The sequence below is a fragment of the Polypterus senegalus genome, chromosome 1 (genome assembly GCF_016835505.1).
Source record: "Polypterus senegalus isolate Bchr_013 chromosome 1, ASM1683550v1, whole genome shotgun sequence".
NCBI classification, from domain to species: domain Eukaryota; kingdom Metazoa; phylum Chordata; class Cladistia; order Polypteriformes; family Polypteridae; genus Polypterus; species Polypterus senegalus.
In genome coordinates this window covers 90,004,840-90,026,094 of record NC_053154.1, presented here as the reverse complement: position 1 = coordinate 90,026,094, position 21,255 = coordinate 90,004,840, and the positions used below count along the sequence as shown (strand labels likewise).

General features: G+C 36.2%; 1 protein-coding gene across 1 annotated transcript in view; it reads left to right on the top strand.

Annotated features, from left to right (window-relative positions):
• Positions 1 to 21,255, top strand: part of LOC120525804 (mucin-2-like) — an 87,831-nt gene that overhangs the window by 53,064 nt on the left and 13,512 nt on the right. Inside the window, exons 32-40 of the mRNA XM_039748444.1 lie at positions 3,905 to 4,140; positions 5,465 to 5,648; positions 8,201 to 8,455; positions 8,541 to 8,670; positions 11,256 to 11,434; positions 11,584 to 11,653; positions 12,633 to 12,751; positions 15,901 to 15,932; positions 19,477 to 19,654. Of these exons, the coding sequence (XP_039604378.1) occupies positions 3,905 to 4,140; positions 5,465 to 5,648; positions 8,201 to 8,455; positions 8,541 to 8,670; positions 11,256 to 11,434; positions 11,584 to 11,653; positions 12,633 to 12,751; positions 15,901 to 15,932; positions 19,477 to 19,654 (1,383 nt within the window). The remainder of the gene's footprint in view (positions 1 to 3,904; positions 4,141 to 5,464; positions 5,649 to 8,200; positions 8,456 to 8,540; positions 8,671 to 11,255; positions 11,435 to 11,583; positions 11,654 to 12,632; positions 12,752 to 15,900; positions 15,933 to 19,476; positions 19,655 to 21,255) is intronic.

The following is a 21,255-nucleotide window of genomic DNA, read 5'->3' as shown; positions in this document are numbered from 1 at the left end:
GTCATTTAAACATAGCTCCAAGGAACACACTCACACACACTTACATCATTTCCCTGGAGCCAATTATAGTAACTCACATATCTTTGAGGAAAACTAGTCAAACTCTTAAGATTTCTATGTGGACATGGGAAGAATGTACAAAATCCACAAAACCCAAGGTGTGCAAACAATGGATTCACTTTGTAAGGGTGGCTTCTAAGTTGAATTTGGTTCAAGAATAACTAAGGTCCACCATGACCGTATATAACAACATCATTAATCCTATTTGAGATCACAGAGAGCTAGAGTTCTATACTGACTGCAAGGGGTGCAAGATTAGAATCATTCCTGTATAAGACATTGATCCATTGTATGTCCCACTCAGATATTCAGCACACAAGAGCCAATTTAAAATTTCTTAACCTGCACTTCTTTGGGAATGGACCCAAGGAAAAAAACCCTCACACCTCTAATAGACAGTGATTGGGTGTGCAATTCAAGTCTAAGATACTGGATGAATAAGGTAACAGCAACAGCCAACAGCGGCAGATTTAATGGCGTAGTGAGGGGGCCTGGCCCACCATGACAAGTGCACTATGTTACTAAAATAAATCTCCAGTAAAAAGTATTTATTCATCTTCTTATTCTTCTTAGTTTTTTAAGTCAATATCTAATGCCCATATCACATTTCATCTACTCAAACACTTTCCTAGGTAAGGTTCATGGCCTCATGTAAATAAGTTCATAATTAACCAATAGAATAATTAAATCCATCCTGCCCCAAATACCTCTCATTTTCATGTCACCTATCCTTAAAACAACAGAGAAACATTGTGTATAACTTCTGTTACAGTTTAGGTTGACTGAGGACACATCCACTTGTATATTATTTTTGCATACAGCATTTTCCTCTTTCTTCCTCCTGTTGGCTATCTGAGCAAATATCAGTCACATGTCACGTGTACCACTTTGACAAAATATTTAAGAAATATTTTTTTTGATGAAGTAAATTAAAAATTTAAAAATGTTCTGACCTTGGTTAACCCAATTACCCAAACACACCCGAATCTTATGCCATTCATACATAACAAAGATTTATTTTGCCACACTTACCATAAGTGGACAAAATAAAATTAAAAAAAAACTGTTAATGGTCTTTTTTTATCATTTTAATAATTTCAAAGTTTTATGATAAAGGAAATCAATAAGTGTTTACAGCATTTAGTGTGCTAGACTGTTATATTTTCACAGGCCAGTGGCTTGCCCTAACATATAAACTAACAAACAAATATTGGCAGATTTTCTTTACAAATGATACACAGATGCCTCTCAGCTCATCATACTCTTACCTTTTTTCTCTAGGAATGATTTCCCCTGTTTATCAGCACAAAAATTCAAGTGAGAGTGCCAGTCTGGATACGTGTGAATGTGTAGATAAAGCAAAATACATCCCTTTACACTTGCATTAGCCTGCGTCTCAATCGGATGATACTTCATGTAAACACTTTGATGATTGATCACACAGAGCAAATCAGAGTTGATCAGAAATGAATAGAAATTACATTTAAGACAAGTACTAATCCAAATGCGTTTTTTTTTTATCCACATACCACAATTATGTCAAGTTAACCATAGAAGTGTGACCAGCCTTGACACTTGTGCCACTGTAAGAAATGAGCGATGTGTCAGCAGTGGCATGTGTGAAGTCAATAAACCATCTCCTTTACGAGTCTGTCACGTGCTTTCAATCTTGCTAAAATACTAAAGTTATTTATGACAGTGTGGTATGTCATCTTCTTTTTATTGTTTCTAATTGGATCATTTTGAGCAGTCAGTTTTCATTCTAACTACAGGTTAGTAGCTGCAATGCTAGTGAACACAGAAGACACATTTTAATACCAGGTATAAATGTAAATTATCTCTTGATACAATCTTTCAATGAAAAGCATGATAAAGGGAGTCTTTGAGAAATCTAATGGCCCTTGCAAACCATATCTATAATGAAGCAGGATACTTTAAAAAGGTCCAAGGATCATTCCGAGCTGGAAAGGCCTTGAGTTTGACACCTCTGCTTTGCACATTGCATTAAAAAAATGACAGAAAATGACTCTAAAGTGTCCAAAATAAATATTTTTCCTTTTTATTTGATGGCATATATGTCTGTCTATCACTCTTCTCTCTAATTTCTGAATCAGTACCTTGAGACCAAGCAGTCTTTTGAATAGCTTACTTCCACATTACATTATCAATTATCTGATTTCAAAATCAAACAAATGGATTCAAGATCAGGTAATTTTAGCATCTACCATCATATTTTTCTTGTATAAAAACTGATGATTAGGAATTTCCAATTTATGTATAAAATAATGCAATAACACTGTTCTATGTCTGTAAATCATATTCCTCTTAAATCTTGAGGGTATTTTTCAGCAATTTCTGCCAGAGGGGAGAACACCAAAGTAAAGCCTTATTTATTCAAAAAGTAAAAGTTGGACAGTCAATTTTTCACTAAAACCTGATAGATAACTTTTCAAATGTGATAGAATTTGTGTTTGTGTCAAATTTTAACATTCCTTTAATTAGAAACTGCTGCTCACAGGCGTTCACAGTATGTTTTTCAAATTTTTGTTTTCTGATTCAATGTATCTCATGAACAAGTAAAGCCAGAACAATTGTCTCACCTCTGAGGTGTTCTTAGACATGTCAGCTATACCTGTCTAAAGTTTCACGTTAACATGAAGAAATAAATCGTTACAGCATTTGGCACCATGGGCATCCCTCCCCCATCCAAAACCTTTCCAGGCAGGGATGTCCAAAATATAAATATAAATAATATAAAATATTTATAGAAGATATAAATAATTTCTCACACACACACACATACACATACTCACAAGAAAATAAAAATCACACGTATTTGTTTATTATGCACACCCTCGGCTCTGTCCTTTTTTCAAACATGGCCATGTTACCGATTGTTGGAAATGTCTCAGGTGCAGCTATGCAGTGGTATGACGCTTACAATCATATGACCCACTGAGCCAGAGCTACCCACCTAGAAATGCAATGTGGTAGCTGCCAGCTATGGCTTCCTGATTTCACTTCTCAGGAGGATCTCTCACATTCAATACGTTATACAAATATGCATTTGGCTTGTTTTGATCAGGAGGATCTGTTGTAAAGACTAATATCACATGTATATATTCGACACAAGTGGTGTGACTGGCCTCCAGTATGCACATCTGGCCATGTTATGTTTCACTATCAAAAGTTTGCAATAGTATGACCCACTGAGCCAGAGTTCAAGGAAACATGAGATGGTAGGTGCCAGTCATGGTTACCCACCTCCTTTCCTTTGGATGATATCTCATGATCGATACATAGTACAATAACTTGCTTGGGCTTGTTTTGATTATTAGAATCTACTCTAAGTACTACTGTGTCAATTGTAAATATTTTCTGTTGTTTTGTGAAGTAATATGTGAGTGCACATGGAAATTCAGATAAGCAATGTGATAGTTTTCTAGTTTTCTGCCCGTAGCTTGCATTTGCTTGGTCAGATCAAGGGTTCAATGCATTGGTTGAAATCTACTGGTCAAGACCTTTTGATTGATTATGACACTTGAATATTCCTTGTATAGAATAACTGCTATTGTTTTTGGTGACGATTTATGAAACACCCCAAGTATGATTTCATACCAGATTAAAATTGTAACAATGTGATCATTATGGGTAATGTAGTAGACACCCGTCACTTGAAAAAAGGGTATTGTTTGTGTTGCTATGTGGTGTAATTCACCTGTATGATGTGGCAAAAGATTTTTTTTTAAACATTTTTGTACCCTTGCTCAGCCCAGTACTCTGCAGTTAGAGTTTAAGAGGTTAAAAGTAATGATTTCCTAATTGCCATTGTCTCACGGACTAGGTGTATGTACTACCTGGGGATACCAGCATCACATGACCTTTGATGGCACCTATTATCAGTACAGTAGCAACTGCACCCGTGTTCTGGTGGAAGAAATCACTTCTAAGAATGACCATTTCCTTGTCAGTGTGGATGATGGTGACTGCTTTAAAAAGAACCAGGACTCCTGCACACGGTCCCTTTGGATCTTCTATCAAGGCAACAAATTGTTCCTCACTGCAGATGAAAAGAACTTGGTGAGACATGAATGAAATTCCTTGTATCATTGTTTAAAGTTAGTTAACATTAGGATCACTAAATTACTAATGTGACTTACCCAAAGTGAAATCAAAAGTATAACTGGAAAAAATATGTTAGCTTCCTCTCAGATTATTCACACTTGACATATAATGGCACGTGATAGTCTATAAAGTGTCACAAGCACAAATGCTGATGATGCATATGTCAAGTGAATGACATGTAGGAATACTGCTTATTATACAAACCTGAATTTTAATATTTGAGCATTATACTATACTGTATTAAAAAGCTATTATTATCTTAAATGTAAATTTTAAACTTGTGTTCATTTGCACGTTTAAGCTGTAGAGTACTGCATTTGGATAAACTATTTTATTTAATTTTAGGGTCAGTACAAGTGCCATTTCATGTCATTACAAAAAAAACATATACAGTAGTTTGCAAGCAGCCATACAAATTGACAAAAAAAATATATAATTTCTTATCACCATAGTACAAACCACAAAAAAACATTTTTATAACCTACTTAATCCAAACCAGAGTCATGGATGGCCAGAGCCTATCACCACAGAAAAACAACCCTTAAGTGGGTGCCAGCTTATCACAGAGCCCAATCATGTGCACACCCAGATATACTCAGAACAATACAGTGGTACAGAGTGGAGATAAACATGGGGGGCAGTAGGTAAGTGCCTGCAGAGTTCAGCGATTAGTAATAAATGAACTAATAACTTAACAGATGCAATGAGCCATTTGCTACCAACAATAAAACCTCACACTGTCACTGTATACATAACAGTTTGTAATAAAAGAGAAGTGGCACTTATCTATTGTAATTAAAGCACACATCTTGTTGCACAGAAGTGTGAATGATTTTAGTGTGATATGATATGGGTCTTTTGATCAATGAGTGGCTGTAAAAATTCAAATGTATATATATATATATATGTATATGTACATATACACTGTATATATAATATAATATAATATAATATAATATAATATAATATAATATAATATAATATAATATAATATAATATAACAAGCAGTTGAACTTAACTCTTCTTTGATCTTACATTATACATTAGGTTTCAGATTAGTTCTAGATCATGCAGTTTTGCGATGAAATGTTGTGTTTACTTGCTGCACTAGATAAAGCTCCTAAAAATTCATTATCTTTAATTAGCAAAAGTATAATCAAAGTGGAGATACTTTGCAGAATGAATAGTGTGATATCTGTCAACAACAGATCAAAAGGTCAGATAGCATCCTCCTGTTTTTACGGTATTACTCACATTGATGTTTACTTCTTTTGAACAGGTTTACTTCAATGGTAATCTCGTTTCACGAAACATTGTCAAAAATGGCTTCAAAATCTACAGCACTGGCATCAGTATTCACGTTACAATACTTGATATCAACGTTCACATTGCCTATGACAGAATGATTACAGTGATCACACTGCCATATCAACGTTTCTTCAATAATACCCAAGGGCTGTGTGGTAAGTTAAATAAGTTTTTAAATCTGGGTTCTCTCTGACTGATTGGGAAATACATGGACCCTTGAATAATTGTTTCCTGAGAATATGAAAAAAGATTTAAATAACCCACCAATATCCTTTCTGTAATGCTATCTCTTTTTTGAGTTTATTTAAAATGTGTGATGGAGTAAAACTAAAGGGGAAAGTAGCCTAAAAAACTGAATAAGAAATATGAAATGAAGCTTACGAATGCATCGCTTTTGCCAGATCATAACCAGGTTGTGGAACAAATGTCATCAAATATCAGTAAAATTCCTTAAATATATTAACTACAAATAAAGTTACAAAGAAAGCTATTTCTTATTGTTGTTGATGCCAATGGTTAGTGCAAGGCATGCTATTCAGTCTCACTCCACTTTTTCACTTATGGCCCTTACTATGTTTTATCTATTAACTAGTGTAGTAATTAATATTAAGTAAAATCTGGTGTGTGTTGTTACCTGGGGTTGGATTTATCTAATTTTAAGACTAGGGTCCTCATGTATAATACCTTGTGTAGAATTCATATTAAAATATGGCGTACAGGCAAAACTAGAAATATGTATATCCACAAAAAAATTCAGATGCATAAAACTATTTCTAAGCAAAGTCTTACGGACTTTCCCCATAAATCCCAATCAATGTGAATTATAACACATGACAGCCCCACCACCGACTCCACCCAGAATTACAGTGATCTCTTGCTATATCGCGCTTCGACTTTCGCGGCTTCACTCCATCGCGGATTTGAAATGTAAGCATATCTAAATATATATCACGGATTTTTCGCTGGTTCGTGGATTTCTGCGGACAATGGGTCTTTTAATTTATGGTACATGCTTCCTCAGTTTGTTTGCCCAGTTAATTTCATTGAAGGGACGCTATTGGCCGATGGCTGAGAAGCTACCCAATCAGAGCACGTATTACTTATTAAATAAAACTCCTCAATGATATACGATATGTTTCCCGCGCTGTACTTCGCACATTTAAAAGCTCTAACAGCCCATATTGATTTTTGATTGTTTGCTTTTCTCTGTCTCTCTCACTCTATCTGACATTCTCTGCTCCTGACGGAGGGGGTGTGAGCAGAGGGGTTGTTTGCACAGAGGCTGCTTGCTTAGAAGAAAAAAAATGCTGAAAAGACTACCTTCACATTGATCCCTTCCTTGTGGCCGCTTTATCGCGGTGCTCGCATATTTAAAAGCCCAACAGCCCTATTGATTTTTGATTGTTTACTTTACTCGCTCTCTCTGAAATTTTCTGCTCCTGAAGAGAAGAAGATATGTTTGCATTCTTTTAATTGTGAGAAAGACTGTCATCTCTGTCTTGTCATGGAGCACAGTTTAAACTTTTGACTAAAGGGTGTTATTTCATGTCTAGAGGGCTCCAATAATGTTAAAAAACATATTTAGAAGGTTGTAAACGGATTTTCAATGCTCTAACTGCGAAAATATTAGATTTATAAATAAAGAATCCTACTTCATGGAAATTCATTTATCTGTCTGGAGCGGATTAATCATGATAAACAAGGGTTTACTGTATAACTGTGCGGAGAATATTTATAAACAGTGTGGAAGAGTTTCTAAGGGCTTAAAATATATAAAAATAACCATACAAACATATGGTATGTACTTCGCGGATTTTCACCTATTGCGAGGGGTTCTGGAACACAACCCCTGCGATCGAGGAGGGATTACTGTATGCCTTTTTGAATATGCAAATCCATATAAATAGCCCATTCCATTCAGTGTTTTGATAAAAGACAATAGTAAAAGTACATGTAAGAAAGAAGAATTTCAGCAAATGTGAAATGGAGGTCCTGCTCAGGAAGTGTAGCCAAAGAAAAATGTACTTTTCTGGCTTAAGCAGTGGTATAAGCAACAAAAGGAAATTGATGGAATGGTACAGTGTGACAGAAGCACGTACAGTGCCCAAAATAAAAAAGAAATGGTCACGTATCAATGTCGATGTGAAAAGGTGAGTCGCAGCCCACCATCTGAAAAAAACAGGTCTGTGTTTAGATTAATTTTAAAAAGTTGACTTTAAACTCGAAATTCCCACTTTAATCTCGTACTTTATTGTTTTTTGTTCCCGAAATTAAAATTGATACTGAGATGAAGACGATTTGCTACTGTGTTAGAAATTCAAGAAAAAAAACATTGGTATTGGAAGAAGTCCTGAGACTAGTTTACTGGTGTATTAGTGCATTATTTTAATGGGAGCATTTTCATGGTGACTAAAAGAAAGTTTTATAATAAAGTTCTTTATTAACAATTCCTCAAATTTTTGGGTCCACTCTATATACAGTATACACACATAGTACATACTGTGTTTGTAATATACACAGTATCTGCTGTATATACAGTAATACGCATACTGTAATAGTGTATAAGGAGTTTTAGATAACAGTTGCTGCCCAGATACTCATATTAATGTCCTACATTAGCTCCTGGCCAGGGCTATATTCAGAGGGCGTAGAATGAATATTAGTATACCTTTAGCAGCTCAACTCCATTCTGTTTATATTTTTACAGGTACTTGCACTAATCTTCAAAATGATGATTGCCGTCTACCAAATGGTAAAATAGAATCCTCTTGTGTTGACATGGCTGAACACTGGACAACTCCTAATCAGAAAGCGTGTATTCCAGTACTTCAGCCAACCTCCCAACCTACTCTTCCATCAAGTTCATTCATGACGTCTTTGCCCTCGTCTGGTCCCTCTACCCTTTTATCAAGCTCAGTTTCAATAAGCTTGCCTTCTTCCACTCCTTCTACATCTTCAATAGGTATACCTTTCATAAGACTTAATATGAGATAAACATTCCCATCAAACATGTATTTAACAAGCCTGTTTCTTTTTTTATTACACAGGTTCTTCATCTTTGGTTTCAACAACTTTGCCTGTCTCTTCATCCACCGAGTCTCACACTACACCAGTGACTACCAAACCAACCAAAAATCCTGTATGCAAACCACCACTTTGCAAGCTAATTACAAGCAGGTAAGTTGTTGTCATCACATGTTAGTATTAAGATACATATGTTGAGTTGTGAAGACCATAGAAATAAGAAAATATAAAAAATAAAAGGCCCCAGTTCTTGTTTTATTCCTGTCATCCTCTGCTAAATATTCCTGGTGATGACAACTGTTTTTCTAAAATTCATTTTATATTAGCATGTTGATGGTTATTTCTTGCCATTGCACCATGACTGCAGGCAATAAAAAATGGTGGGTAGACATTGTCTTAGTTACAATATTTTCAGCTACCACGTTTTTCTGGTAATTATTATGACATTTACAGTAAACTAAAACAAACATTACTAAAAAAAAATAATGATGAGACAATAAGAAAATTGTGTGCCTCATGAAAATACTAACTTAATCAAGTCCTGTGATCCAATGTATCCTGGAAGTTATTTTTGAATCAAGTTATTTTTAAATTAACTGAAACAATTTCTGGAAGAGGTGCCAGTCCTTCAAACATCACGCTCACATATACACTCATACTCATTCAGGCCAGACCAATTCAATATAACCAGCTACACAAATCAGCGTGTCATTGGGAGGTGGAAGAAAAACCAGAGACGCTGATAGAATATCCACAAAAAATTGCTTCACACTAACAGTTTCCAGTGAGTGATATTAAACCATTACCAACATATACTCTCTGGTAAAGTAATATACTGTACAATAAATGCGATGATAAAGAAAATAAAAAAAAATTGAAACAAATATATAGAACATTATTTTCAATTTTTTCAATTTTTCAACAATGGTTGCCTTAGCAGCCGAGTATCTCCAAGTAGGTGGAGCTAATTTACTTGACAGTACCTGGCATTATTTGAGTCAGATAACCCTCCCACAATCCAAATCTTCACCATATTGTAAAAGGGCGGAGCTCTGAAGATCTATAGCTAAAGAACTCCAGAATAGAGGCGCCAGTCTGCAGTATACACTTGCCTGAAGTGGACAAGCAGGTTAGAAAATGAATGGATGAATGTGTATATCTTAAGACCTTATTAGGCAGATACTGTATACAGGAAATTACTGCCTGGGGTTTGTTTTCTGCCTTGCACCCTGTATTGGCTGGCATTGGCTCCAGCAGACCCCCCGAGACCCTGTAGTTAGGATATAGCAGGTTGGATAATGGATGGATGTATACAGGAAATTAATCATGCTAGTTAGTCGAACCCTCCTTATCAATGTACTCTGATAGTAGTCAAATAGAAGTTTTCTTTCCCAGGGAACTCAATCAGCCCAGAAAGGCAAATATAAAAAATAAAAGAGGTACGTGATAAGTAATAGTTAATTAAAGTCACACAACTGTATTTATGCTGTGAAAAATGTTATGAATTACCTTTTGAAGCCCTTGTGAAAAAATAAGTGTAAAAAATATATTTTTTTTTCTAATTTTAAAATTATATTGGTTAAAACAAAAGTTTAAAGCCAAATTATATTTTACAATTTCCAAGCAGACTTTGTATATATTATAACATTACAGAGCCATATATAGTTGTAGTAGTTATTAGGATACATTCACAGTGTTGAGCCAAATCATAACCATGCCCAAGACAAAGGAGCACACATATAGCATAAATTGCATTTCTTTTGCAAATGTGGAGTTTATCATTTGCCACTCAGTCTGATACAATGTGGAAAGGAAAAGTAAAAAGAAATAAAGGATCACATTAAATATAGAAAATCAATACAATGTATGAAGAGAGTTAAAGAATTTAGACATTTGTTGTCTGTAACACAAACTGTAAAATTATACTGTGGAAGGTTCCTCTTAGAGAGTTTGTGGGATTTCATTACCTAAATATTTTGGTACAGGTTCTGAGCAGGTAAATAAGGAATATAGTTAAACATTAGTTTATCTCACTGACAATACTGAAAAAGTTAAAGCAATAAGTAGCAAAAATCTAAATTAATGTGATCAGCATAAAGAACATAACAAAGTAAATATGTGCTTTATTTATAGTGAAAGGAATAATTTGGATTGCTGAGAAATGATGGTTTGATGTGGTCTGAGATTAACAATTTTGACTATAGCAATGAATGTTACACTGATTCATATGGTATAAATCATAACGCACAGATATTTCCACTTGACAATATATGAATGAAGAGTGGGATATACTGTATGTTACTATAAAATACTAACAAAATGATACAGACGGAGCAATCAAAATGATCTTCTTACAGATATCCATACATCGATTTTTTTAATTAATTACAGAGTCCATGAAAGTTGGATATAATCTTTAGCCTGCTGCAGAAGGCATTAACGCACAAACCTACATTTCTAAATACCATATCAATAGAGGGACAACATTCACTTTAATGTGAAATCCATATGGAAATCTGAGTACTGTAGCATATATTATTCTCAAATCATTGGACAGATTTTAATTAAGTTATTGGTCTTTGGTACTAACAAACATTAAGCCCTGCTTTTGATGGAGATTTCTGTTTGAATTGTTTTCTGTGCAGAGCTGTAAAGGGAAGATACAAAGCCCCTCTTCTCAGAAAACCTTAAAAGTAAATTTTACTGGAGAAGCTCACAATCTCATGTTGTGTCCTCAGTATCTTTGCAGAGTGTCACAGTCTGCTACCTTCGGAGCCTTACTATGCAGCTTGTGTGGTGGATTCATGCCAGATGAATAAAGTGAACCCAGAATGCAGTAGTTTGCAGAACTATGCAGCTATGTGTGCTGATCTCGGAGTCTGCGTTGACTGGAGGAACCATACTAATGGAAAATGCGGTGAGTCTCTCTGCTTACTTTATGATCGATATTCTCTCTGTTAGATAATCAGATCCTTGCAATGAAGTAGGGTTGATTACCTTATTTCACATTGTTCATAAAAGTTATGTATGAAACTATCTTGACTTTCCACTGTTTTTTCTCTGCAGCATACAACTGTCCCAAAGAAAAAGAATATAAAGCCTGCGGACCAGCCATTGAATTCACCTGTAACTATAGGTAAATACAGTGGTTTTATAGTTGTTCTACTTGCACGTTTGAGAATTGTCTGCCATATCAAAAGATATTGAATTATTAACCAAACATAACGGGTGAATAAGTGATTAAGTAATCACCAAATAGCAACATAAAAAACAAAAAAGAGCAAAAAAAAAACAAACTTTGTCTGTAGGTCATTTTCCTTACTGTCCATTTCTTGGGGTTTGTCACACCTTTTACCCATTTTAAAGTAAAACCAAAAACAGCTCTTCTGCCACCCATGTGTTTTCTATACCTTCCACCCAAAGCCAGTCGAATTCTGACATTTTAGTGCCAAAACAGGGCTATCTCCAGAATCATTTCTAGGGACAAAGATGTTACAAAACAATCCCAGTCCATTAAAAGTTCCTGGGGACCTTACTGGTGATTTCAGATTTTTCTGCACCAAAGCAACCCAGGCTGCCCAATGTGAGAACTTCCTTTGTGATAACTAGGCCTGTTAAATGGTTTTAAGGTGCTCTTTATTGTATCCTTGTAGATTGGAAATGTTTGTGTTTACCATCTCCTCCATGTTATTCATCTCAGAACTATTTATATGTGCAGTGCCATAGCCCATGTATGCATACGCACAGGTATTTATAGGAACTATCCAACTACCATTGTGGACAACTTTCCATTTCACATGTTGTCTTAATAACCATGTACCTCTGTACTTCCCTGCAAGCTGTGCAACCTGTCACAACTGTTTATGAATGCTGCTTGTCTCCGCCATTCAACCATCTCAGGAAACTAGAAATCACAAAGCAAAGTAATGAAAAGCTTCATTTGAGGGTGTTTATCTTAGGTATTTCTCTGAAAGATCAAATAGAAAAACATGCTATCTATCTATCTATCTATCTATCTATCTATCTATCTATCTATCTATCTATCTATCTATCTATCTATCTATCTATCTATCTATCTAGATCTAATATTAAGTTTTCTTCTCTCTTCACAACAGGTACAATGAGGACTTTGCCAAAAAAGATATCAAAGACTCCAATGTTTACGAAGGCTGCTTTTGCCCTGAGGGAAAGACTCTTTTCAACTCACAATCAGACATTTGTGTCTCATCTTGTGGTAAATGTTTACAAATTTCTTTGCTGTATCTAAGGGATATGTTTTACATTTTTGAAGTCAAAGTTCAAGGGGAAGGAAGTGTAGTGGGTAGCAAGATGATAAAGTCTAAAAAAAAAATTATTTTTATAAAAAGTATGTACATGTACACTTCTTAAAACATGAATCAGTACTCAGGAACATTTCTTGGCTTTAAAGTATATATAATCTGTTTACAGTTCTTGTTGGATAATTTTTGAGGAATCCATCAACTGTCATTGTGAGTTGCCAAGGAAGATGTATTTTTTATTTGTAAATAATGTTTTGGTCAATAATGCAAGCTTTTATGACCAATTAATGCATTTGTTGTGAAATCACCTTTGGCATAACGTAAGAACCAAAAGGCTAATAAAGATTTTCAGATGGGCAAAGCAAAAGAAAAGTTGCTGGGTGCACAGGATTCTGAACAGATTAAACAGGAGAACCAAACGTCAAAATCAAAATTGCACTCAGCAACAATCCATAGCTAAAACAATTTTGTAAAACTAAATAGCGATAATTTCCCACACTATTACTTGTATTTTTGGCTTTTAGATCTTTAATCCAAAGTTTCAACAAATTGATGTGGGCTCAATCATCTTTTATAGGGAAAGTGAAATGATGTCACAGGTCACAATGACTAGCAATGAAAAACATTTTCACAAACAGTAAGAAACCAACCTACAAAATGAGGCTGTCCACCTACGAAGCAAATTGGAGGCTCAGGGATGACACCAATCAATCTCCTAACTGTTTGCCACATTTGTGAAGAAAAAAAATGACTTAAAATTACCAAGCTCAGATTATGAAGGATTTAGCTTTGTATGAACCAATGTTGGTAATGCTCTTATATGTGAACAAGAACAATTGAAACAGCCAGTAAAGGCGATGTCTGGACATTTTTTCCATAGAAAAACGCCCAAGAAGTAGAAGGGTGTCAAGAGCCAACACTAGGCTCGGGGAATGGATTTTTTCTGTGCCCGCAAAATAAATAAACAAATAAATAATTTTTATACTTTCATGTATTATTACTATCAAAAGATTTAATAAACAGTATCAGACTAGAAGAATCAAACTCAAAATTACACACAAACATACTTTAATAACATAATAATAACATTGTTCCTTTCAGGTTAATTGAATATTGCTTAATAATATTTCCTTTATTTTACATAAAAAATTAGCAATTAGAACAATTGAATGTAAAGTTACACACAAAAATACATATAGAGTAATATAATAGTAACAGTTTAATTGAAATTGCATGTTAATATTTATTTTTTACAAAAAATTATTAGTTTCTTCACTATATCATAAATAACTGTACTTCTCCTTTAACAGAGATTTTGTGCTAGTGAACATTTGAATAATGTCATCAAAAACCAGCTGTCTGGCTAACATTGTTTCAGTAGCCAAAGTAGCCAGACTACTGAGACTATTTTGGCACATTTTAGATCTTAACACTTTTTCAATTCTTGCTAATAAACTGGGTCTCATTTACTGGTAATGTGCAAAATATTCTGACAGTGATGCAAATGTTGGAAAACACTGTAGCTGTGATCTTCTTTCGGCTGCTCCCGTTAGGGGTCACCACATTGGATCATCTTTTTCCATATCTTCCTGTCCTCTGAGCCTTGCTCCATTACACCCATCACCTGCATGTCCTCTCTCACCACATCCTTAAACCTCCTCTTAGGCCTACCTATTTTCCTTTTACCTGGCAGCTCCATCCTTAACATCTTTCTCCTGGTATACCCAGCCTCTCTCCTTTGCACATGTCCAAACCAACGCAATCTCACCTCTCTGGCTTTGTCTCCCAACTGATCAGCTCTTTGAGTCTGCCCAGAATCAAAACACGAGTATGTGATGTGTTCTCTAAAAAAAAAATAGAAATTTTATTGAAATAAGTAATAATATATTTGGGCCCTACCTGGGCCCCATGGAATCATGGAACTGGGGAATCTTTACCCCCCACCTTTTCATTGGTCCTGTGATCACCCATTTTAGGCAACTTTATCTTCAGAACAGCCAGAAAATTAGAGGATGTAGATTGGAGAGACAGCAGAAGTGGAAGGAGTAAGTAGGCCCTGAAGATATTTGGCTGCAGTGGCAATAAGACACTTTTAACAGGAAGCAGAATCTTATATTGGCAACTGTTGTAAAGATGAAAGCAGAGGTTTTAAAAGAGGATATACATGCATTGCTATTTTGAATGTACAGCAGTGGTTCTCAAACTGTGGGGCAGGCCCCACTAGGGGGGGCACAAAGTAACAAAAACGGGGGTGCGAAGATGTGAAAAAAAGAAAACAAGGATCAAAACAAGAAAATATGAAAAAAAAAATCTGTTGAAACCACAACAAATTAACTTAAACTACATTCTGATACTAGAACAATAAATATAGAGTTAGATAAATGTCGATAAAAGTTAAGTAGGTATAATAAAATATGCATCTACATTTCAAAAAAATGTTAGGGGGGGGCGTGATTAAAACTGTTATGAAATCTCGGGTCGCAAATACTTAAAGGTTGAGAAACGCTGATGTACAGTAATGTCTGAATCGTCTGTATAGTCCAACAGACAGAGAGTTGAAGTATTCCAAACAGGATGAATTAAAAGCATGGACTAGCTTTCTAGCAGGACAGAGAGGATCTAACTTTGGATATGCACCTGCGGTGATACAAAGATGCGTTAGGCACAGAGTCAATATGGCAATTGAAAAGTAAGAGTGGGGTCAAAGGTAACACCTAGGTTTGTAACTAAAGAGGATAGTGGAATCATCTGGCCATTTACAGCAATATGAGTGTAACCAGATTTTTTTTTATCTGGCATGAAGTACCCAGAATATTGGGTTCTGTTTTGTTATTATTTAATTGCAAGTACTTTTCCCTCGTCCAGCACTGAATATCATCCAAGCATTTGTTGGTCTGTGATAATTACTGATTCCCTTTTGGAGAGGTCTGGAAAGAGATCTGTGTGTCATTGATCTTTCCTTGCCATTAACTAACATCTCCAAAGAAACAAGTTAAAACTGATTTTAAATAAACATTTATCTTAAGATGTAATGAGTACCTTAAGACCATGCCAGAAATGCAGAAAGAAAACTCAAGTGCTCTCTGCTTTATTTCCCTAACAGACTGTGTTGGCCCAGATGGAATGCCAAAAAAGGTAAGTGTATTTCAGTTGCCTTTTTCCTTAAACCAACAAAAGTAGCAAAATGAGAGCAATTTATTTATTAAAGTAATGAATCTTTATTTGGAAAAAGGAAGCTCAATCGCATAAGTACTACCTAATAAAAAACACAATGAAATAATAGTTTAAGAAGACAGATTAAACTAACATTAACATTACATAAAACCAAAATGATTGTCTTCAGAAAGTCTGTGTAAGCTTTGTTAAACTAAAAAAGATGATTCTATAGAATATTTAAGAGACTACTTGATGTTATGTTTTGTAACAATGTGTCTTAATCATTGGAATTACAAGAGGAGTCATTGTGTTGTTCTTCTGGAATTTCTTTTCAACCATAATAATATCAAGAAGTCTTAAATGAATTAAAATAGCATGTTTACTTGAAACAATAATGCAGGCCTTTGCTCTATCTCTCTCGATTTCCTCCAACATCATTTTTTTTCATCCCACAATGAGCCTTCATCCCAGACTCACCACCATATTCAATATTCTTTGAGCCTCTGGTCTGTGGCAGATATAACCTGCTCCCCAGGGTCACTTCCAGACAAGCTTCAGGGTCAAGAGCGTCCCTTCTTTGGGTAAAAGAGCAGCAGGTTTGGGCTCCTTCTAGTGGCTTCAAATGACTTTGTAATAGCCTTCAGTGTGGCTGTATCCCCAAAGCAGATGCCAAGCTGCCTTCTTTCTCTTTCCTGGGAAACAGAGGTACATGTGTGAGGTGCCTCCATCTGTGAATGTTTCACCTAACTTCTCTAAGTTAATCAGTTGGCATGATTCTTTTGCCTTTTTAAAGTATTCTTTACTGTTATTTTTTCATTTTATTCATTATTTTGTTTTTAGCACAATGCCATTTAGAATGTTCACCAGCACTACCATTTTGTTATTTTCGGATTTATGAACTTTACCATATTGTTTATTGCCATGGCCATTACATGTCACATAATCAGAGGTGTCACATGTTCTATTGCATCTGCAGCTCCAACCAATAAAGGAAGGCAGCACATGTCTGCATGTTTTGGGATAACAATCTTTTGCTTGTGCTTAATTTTTGTAGTGATACTGAAAAGCAAAATTGTCAAATTCGGGATAAACCTCGAAATGTACAAAAGCCTGAAAAGAACTTCACCAGTCAGAACACCCCAGACAGCCGGGCAACAAACTCAAAAGAAAGGCTCCAAGGTCTTCACAGGCCCAAAATGTAATTCAGGCTTTTAAAAGTTCAAAATAATGTAAATACTGAAAAATGCCATTTAATGAATAGGATGATCATAAACCCCTGGTTTAAATGAACTAAACAAAACAAAACAGTTAATAAAATTCAAAGGATTTATTACATAAAAAAGAAGAAGAAATGGCAAAATAAGGCAAAAAAGACAAAGGGTTGGCCTAAAAAGGCAACCCAATGCGAACAAGTTCAGCCCATTATACAGAGTCCAAAAACAAAGCAAGAATTCACAGTAATCATAACAATCCAAAAACACAAAATGCACTCCACAACTGTCAAAATGAACGTCTGAGGGAGTGACTCCCCAGCCTGAAATATAAAGGCTGAGGCCGGTCCCTCAGCTGTGACACAATGACGGCCATGACTTCTTGGGCTTCTACCACAGAAAACAAGAAACACAGGCAGACAATACACAATTCATTAATACTAAATAATGTATAGACATAGTCATGTTAACAAAAACAACATAATAACCAAAAAACAAACAAAATATAATCATTCAAAAACAACAGAAATAAAAAAGAAAATATACTTAAACCAGGGAACAAAATCTGGCAGAAGCATAATTTAGTGTTTGACTTTGAATTAGATTTTTTGGTATCTGCTTTAGCTCCGACATTCCATTACTTTTTCAGTTAATGACCTCCACCCTGTTTTTGACCTTTTCTTGCCTTCACCAGGTCATTTTTCCTGACTTTCCTATAAAGTCCAAGCTCCTTTTTCTCATCTAGGCACAATACTTACCCTTGGTGAATACTGGACCTCCTGCTCTTTACTCTTACCTGTGCTGGGACTCTATTCATCTCTTCATCTTCTTATCACACCACCAAGGCTTCTGTGTCACTCTTTGTCTTGTGCATTAATTACATTGACGTGGTCTTTTGCCTTTTACTGCCCCCTGCTTTTCCACAATGTCATGTAAAGCTGGTTTCACCCTACTAAGCCAGCTGATGCATAGAGGCTAAATTAGAGTCAGTAATCTGCACATGTTTGAGAATTGGGAGGAAAAACGGAGTTCACAGACACAGGAAAAAACTTACAATCTCTACCTAGATACCAGCCAGGGCCCAAATTTGTACCCAGGACACTGAATGTTTAAGGTAACACTGCTAACCACTGCGGCAGTCAGCTTCCCACAGCAACAGCAGAAATACGCAAGAATCAGAAACGATAGAATCTAAATATCTTAATTATTTACCTTTTTTAATAACTGCGAAATGAAACTTTAACATTTTATTTAAATAACCTAGTTCAAATAATTAGACATCTGAAAAAATGTAATTTAACTTTTGTCTCTTAAAAGAAAATCAGTTAGATAAGATGATTGAACTTCTTTTGCCGCTTTGATCTGTGAGAACGAGTATAGCACTGCAAGATGGACACTCGACCCCCCTAACACACTTCCTTGAGCAGAATGACCTGAGGTTAACTCTTTTGAACTGGTGGCCTTTATTGATGCTACATAGCAGCACTGAATTTGACAAGCACAACAAAAGCAGTTACCAACCCAGTGATTTTACTGTTATTGACGCTTGGATGTAGCTGACCCTTTTTTTCCTGAAATTGCACAAAGAAATATCCTTTTAAATTCCGGACATGTTAACATACTGTAAGAAGGATATATGACATGGTTTGATTTCTTGCTTAGGGTGCCAATTTAATTTTCTTTTACAATCTTACAGAACTGGGCGGCCTCGTGGTGCATTGGTAGCGCTGCTGCCTCGCAGTTAGGAGACCTGGGTTTGCTTCCCGGGTCCTCCCTGCGTGGAGTTTGCATGTTCTCCCCGTGTCTGCGTTGGTTTCCTCCCACAATCCAAAGACATGCAGGTTAGGTGGATTGGCGATTCTAAATTGGCCTTTGTGTGTGCCCTGTGGTGGGTTGGCACCCTGCCCAGGATTGGTTCCTGCCTTGTGCCCTTTGTTGGCTGGGACTGGCTCCAGCAGACCCCTGTGACCCTGTATTCGGATTCAGTGGGTTGGAAAATGGATGGATGGATCTTACAGAACTAAATTTCAAGGGTGGAAGTTGGTAAAACTTCTTGCACAACCTCAAATTGACCTGTGTGTGAATTCTTAAGTGTTTAAGAAGAAGTCTTGAATTCACAGGGAGGTAAATTCTTGAAAGGGGCTGTTCCCATTTAATCCTTTATCTTGGTTTGCAAACTTTACAGCCATCTGTAATTGTCATTGCCTTTCATCATCCTGTCAGCTTTCCTTCCTTCATATCCGCTATCTTCACCACTTGTGTGCCTTACACACCCCGACAGACCCTTGATCTGCTCTGTTCTTTTCTTGCAGCCCAATGAGATATGGCAGAGCAACTGCCATCAGTGTTTCTGTGATAAGGAGTCCTTAAGTGTTCAGTGTAAACCCCTCGTGTGTCCGAAATTGCTGGCAGTCTCCTGTGATAAGGAAGGCCAAGTTGCCAAAAGTGAGCCAATGGCTAACAACTCCTGCTGCTCAACTACTAAATGTGGTAAGTGCTGTTCCCAGACGAATGCCCTCTTTAGCCCAAGTAGGACACTGACCAGAATTGTATTTGTTAAAGTCCAGGATGTTTTAATATATTTTATTTTTTCATTTATATTATTTCTGATTTACATTTTTTATATTTTTAAAATTACTACCAACATATTTGATTTTCTGCAGTGGGCTGGCGCCCCCGGGGTTTGTTTCCTGCTTTGCACCCTGTGTTGGCTGGGATTGGCTCCAGTACACCCTCATGACCCTGTAGTTAGGATATAGTGGGTTAGATAATGGATAGATGGATGGATATTTCATTTTTGCTATTTAAATTATAATAGAAAACTATAATGATTTTTGGAGGTACAATCACAGCCATATTGTTATGTTAAAACAGTGTGGTATACATAGTAAAAGTTCTGTATTCCTAAGCAGACATGTTTTAAATGACTAATTTTTAAAATTGCATTAAACAAAGTCTTCACTGCTGTTACAAAATCTGTTATATTGATGTAGGCCTGTGGCATTACAGTGTCACAGCACTAAACACTCTGTAGGCCCCTGGCAATGCTGCTTTCTTTATAGAGTTTCCATTTACTCCATTAGTTCATGTGGATTTTCTCTGGGTGGTCCGGCTTCCTCCACGTTCATAAGATGTTTAAGTAGATTGTTGTGGTTGTCACTGTAAGTTTGCATGGTGAGGGGCGGCTTCATACATCTCCCCCAATACTGTAATTGAAAGATATGAAACTGGGTGTGTGGATGGACATTGTAATGACCAGTATGTGAGTAGATCTTTGTTTTTGGTTGTTTGTGAGTTTACTTTCTGTTTGAACCTCCAATGATAGAAGCAAACACCACAAGAAAAAATGGGACAAACAATACCATTTTACAATTTGACCTAAAGAATGATATTCACCAGAATGGTAGAGTCTAAATAGGAGACAGTGTGGTGTAGTGGTTAAGGCTTTAGACTTCAAATGCTGAGCTGGTCTGTTCCAGTCTTGCTCCTGACACTGTGTGAACCTCAGCAAATCACTTGACCTGCCTGTGCTCCAACTGGAAAACCAAAATGAAAGAAATGTAACCATTTGTATCATAAATGTTGTAAGTAATCTTGGGTAAAGGTGTCAGCCAAATAAGTAAATGTATACAGTGGTATTTTAAAATGTAACATATTTAAACTGTGGTAGGTGTACACATGATGTTTTTTTCAGGATATAGCTGATCCTTTTATAATTTTCACTATGGGACATTGACACCCTGCGGTGGGCTAGTGCCCTGCCCGGGGTTTATTCCTGCCTTGCCCCCTGTGCTGGCTGGGTTTGGCTCCAGCGGACCCCTGTTACCCTGCGTTTGGATATAGCGGGTTGGACAATGAATGATTGACTGACATTGATACCCCATTGTATTAATTGTATCCTACACTGTGTATAATCTTTTTTTTCATGTAATCCAACAAGTCTATACCATTTTTAAAAGACCGCTGCATCCCATGACTTAAGGACATGTCGTACTCTGACAGGCTCAGAGAATTAAACCTGTGTATTCTTGAGCAGGGGAGACTATGTAGGGACCAAAACCAGGTCTTCCAGATTCTCCAAGGCATTGATA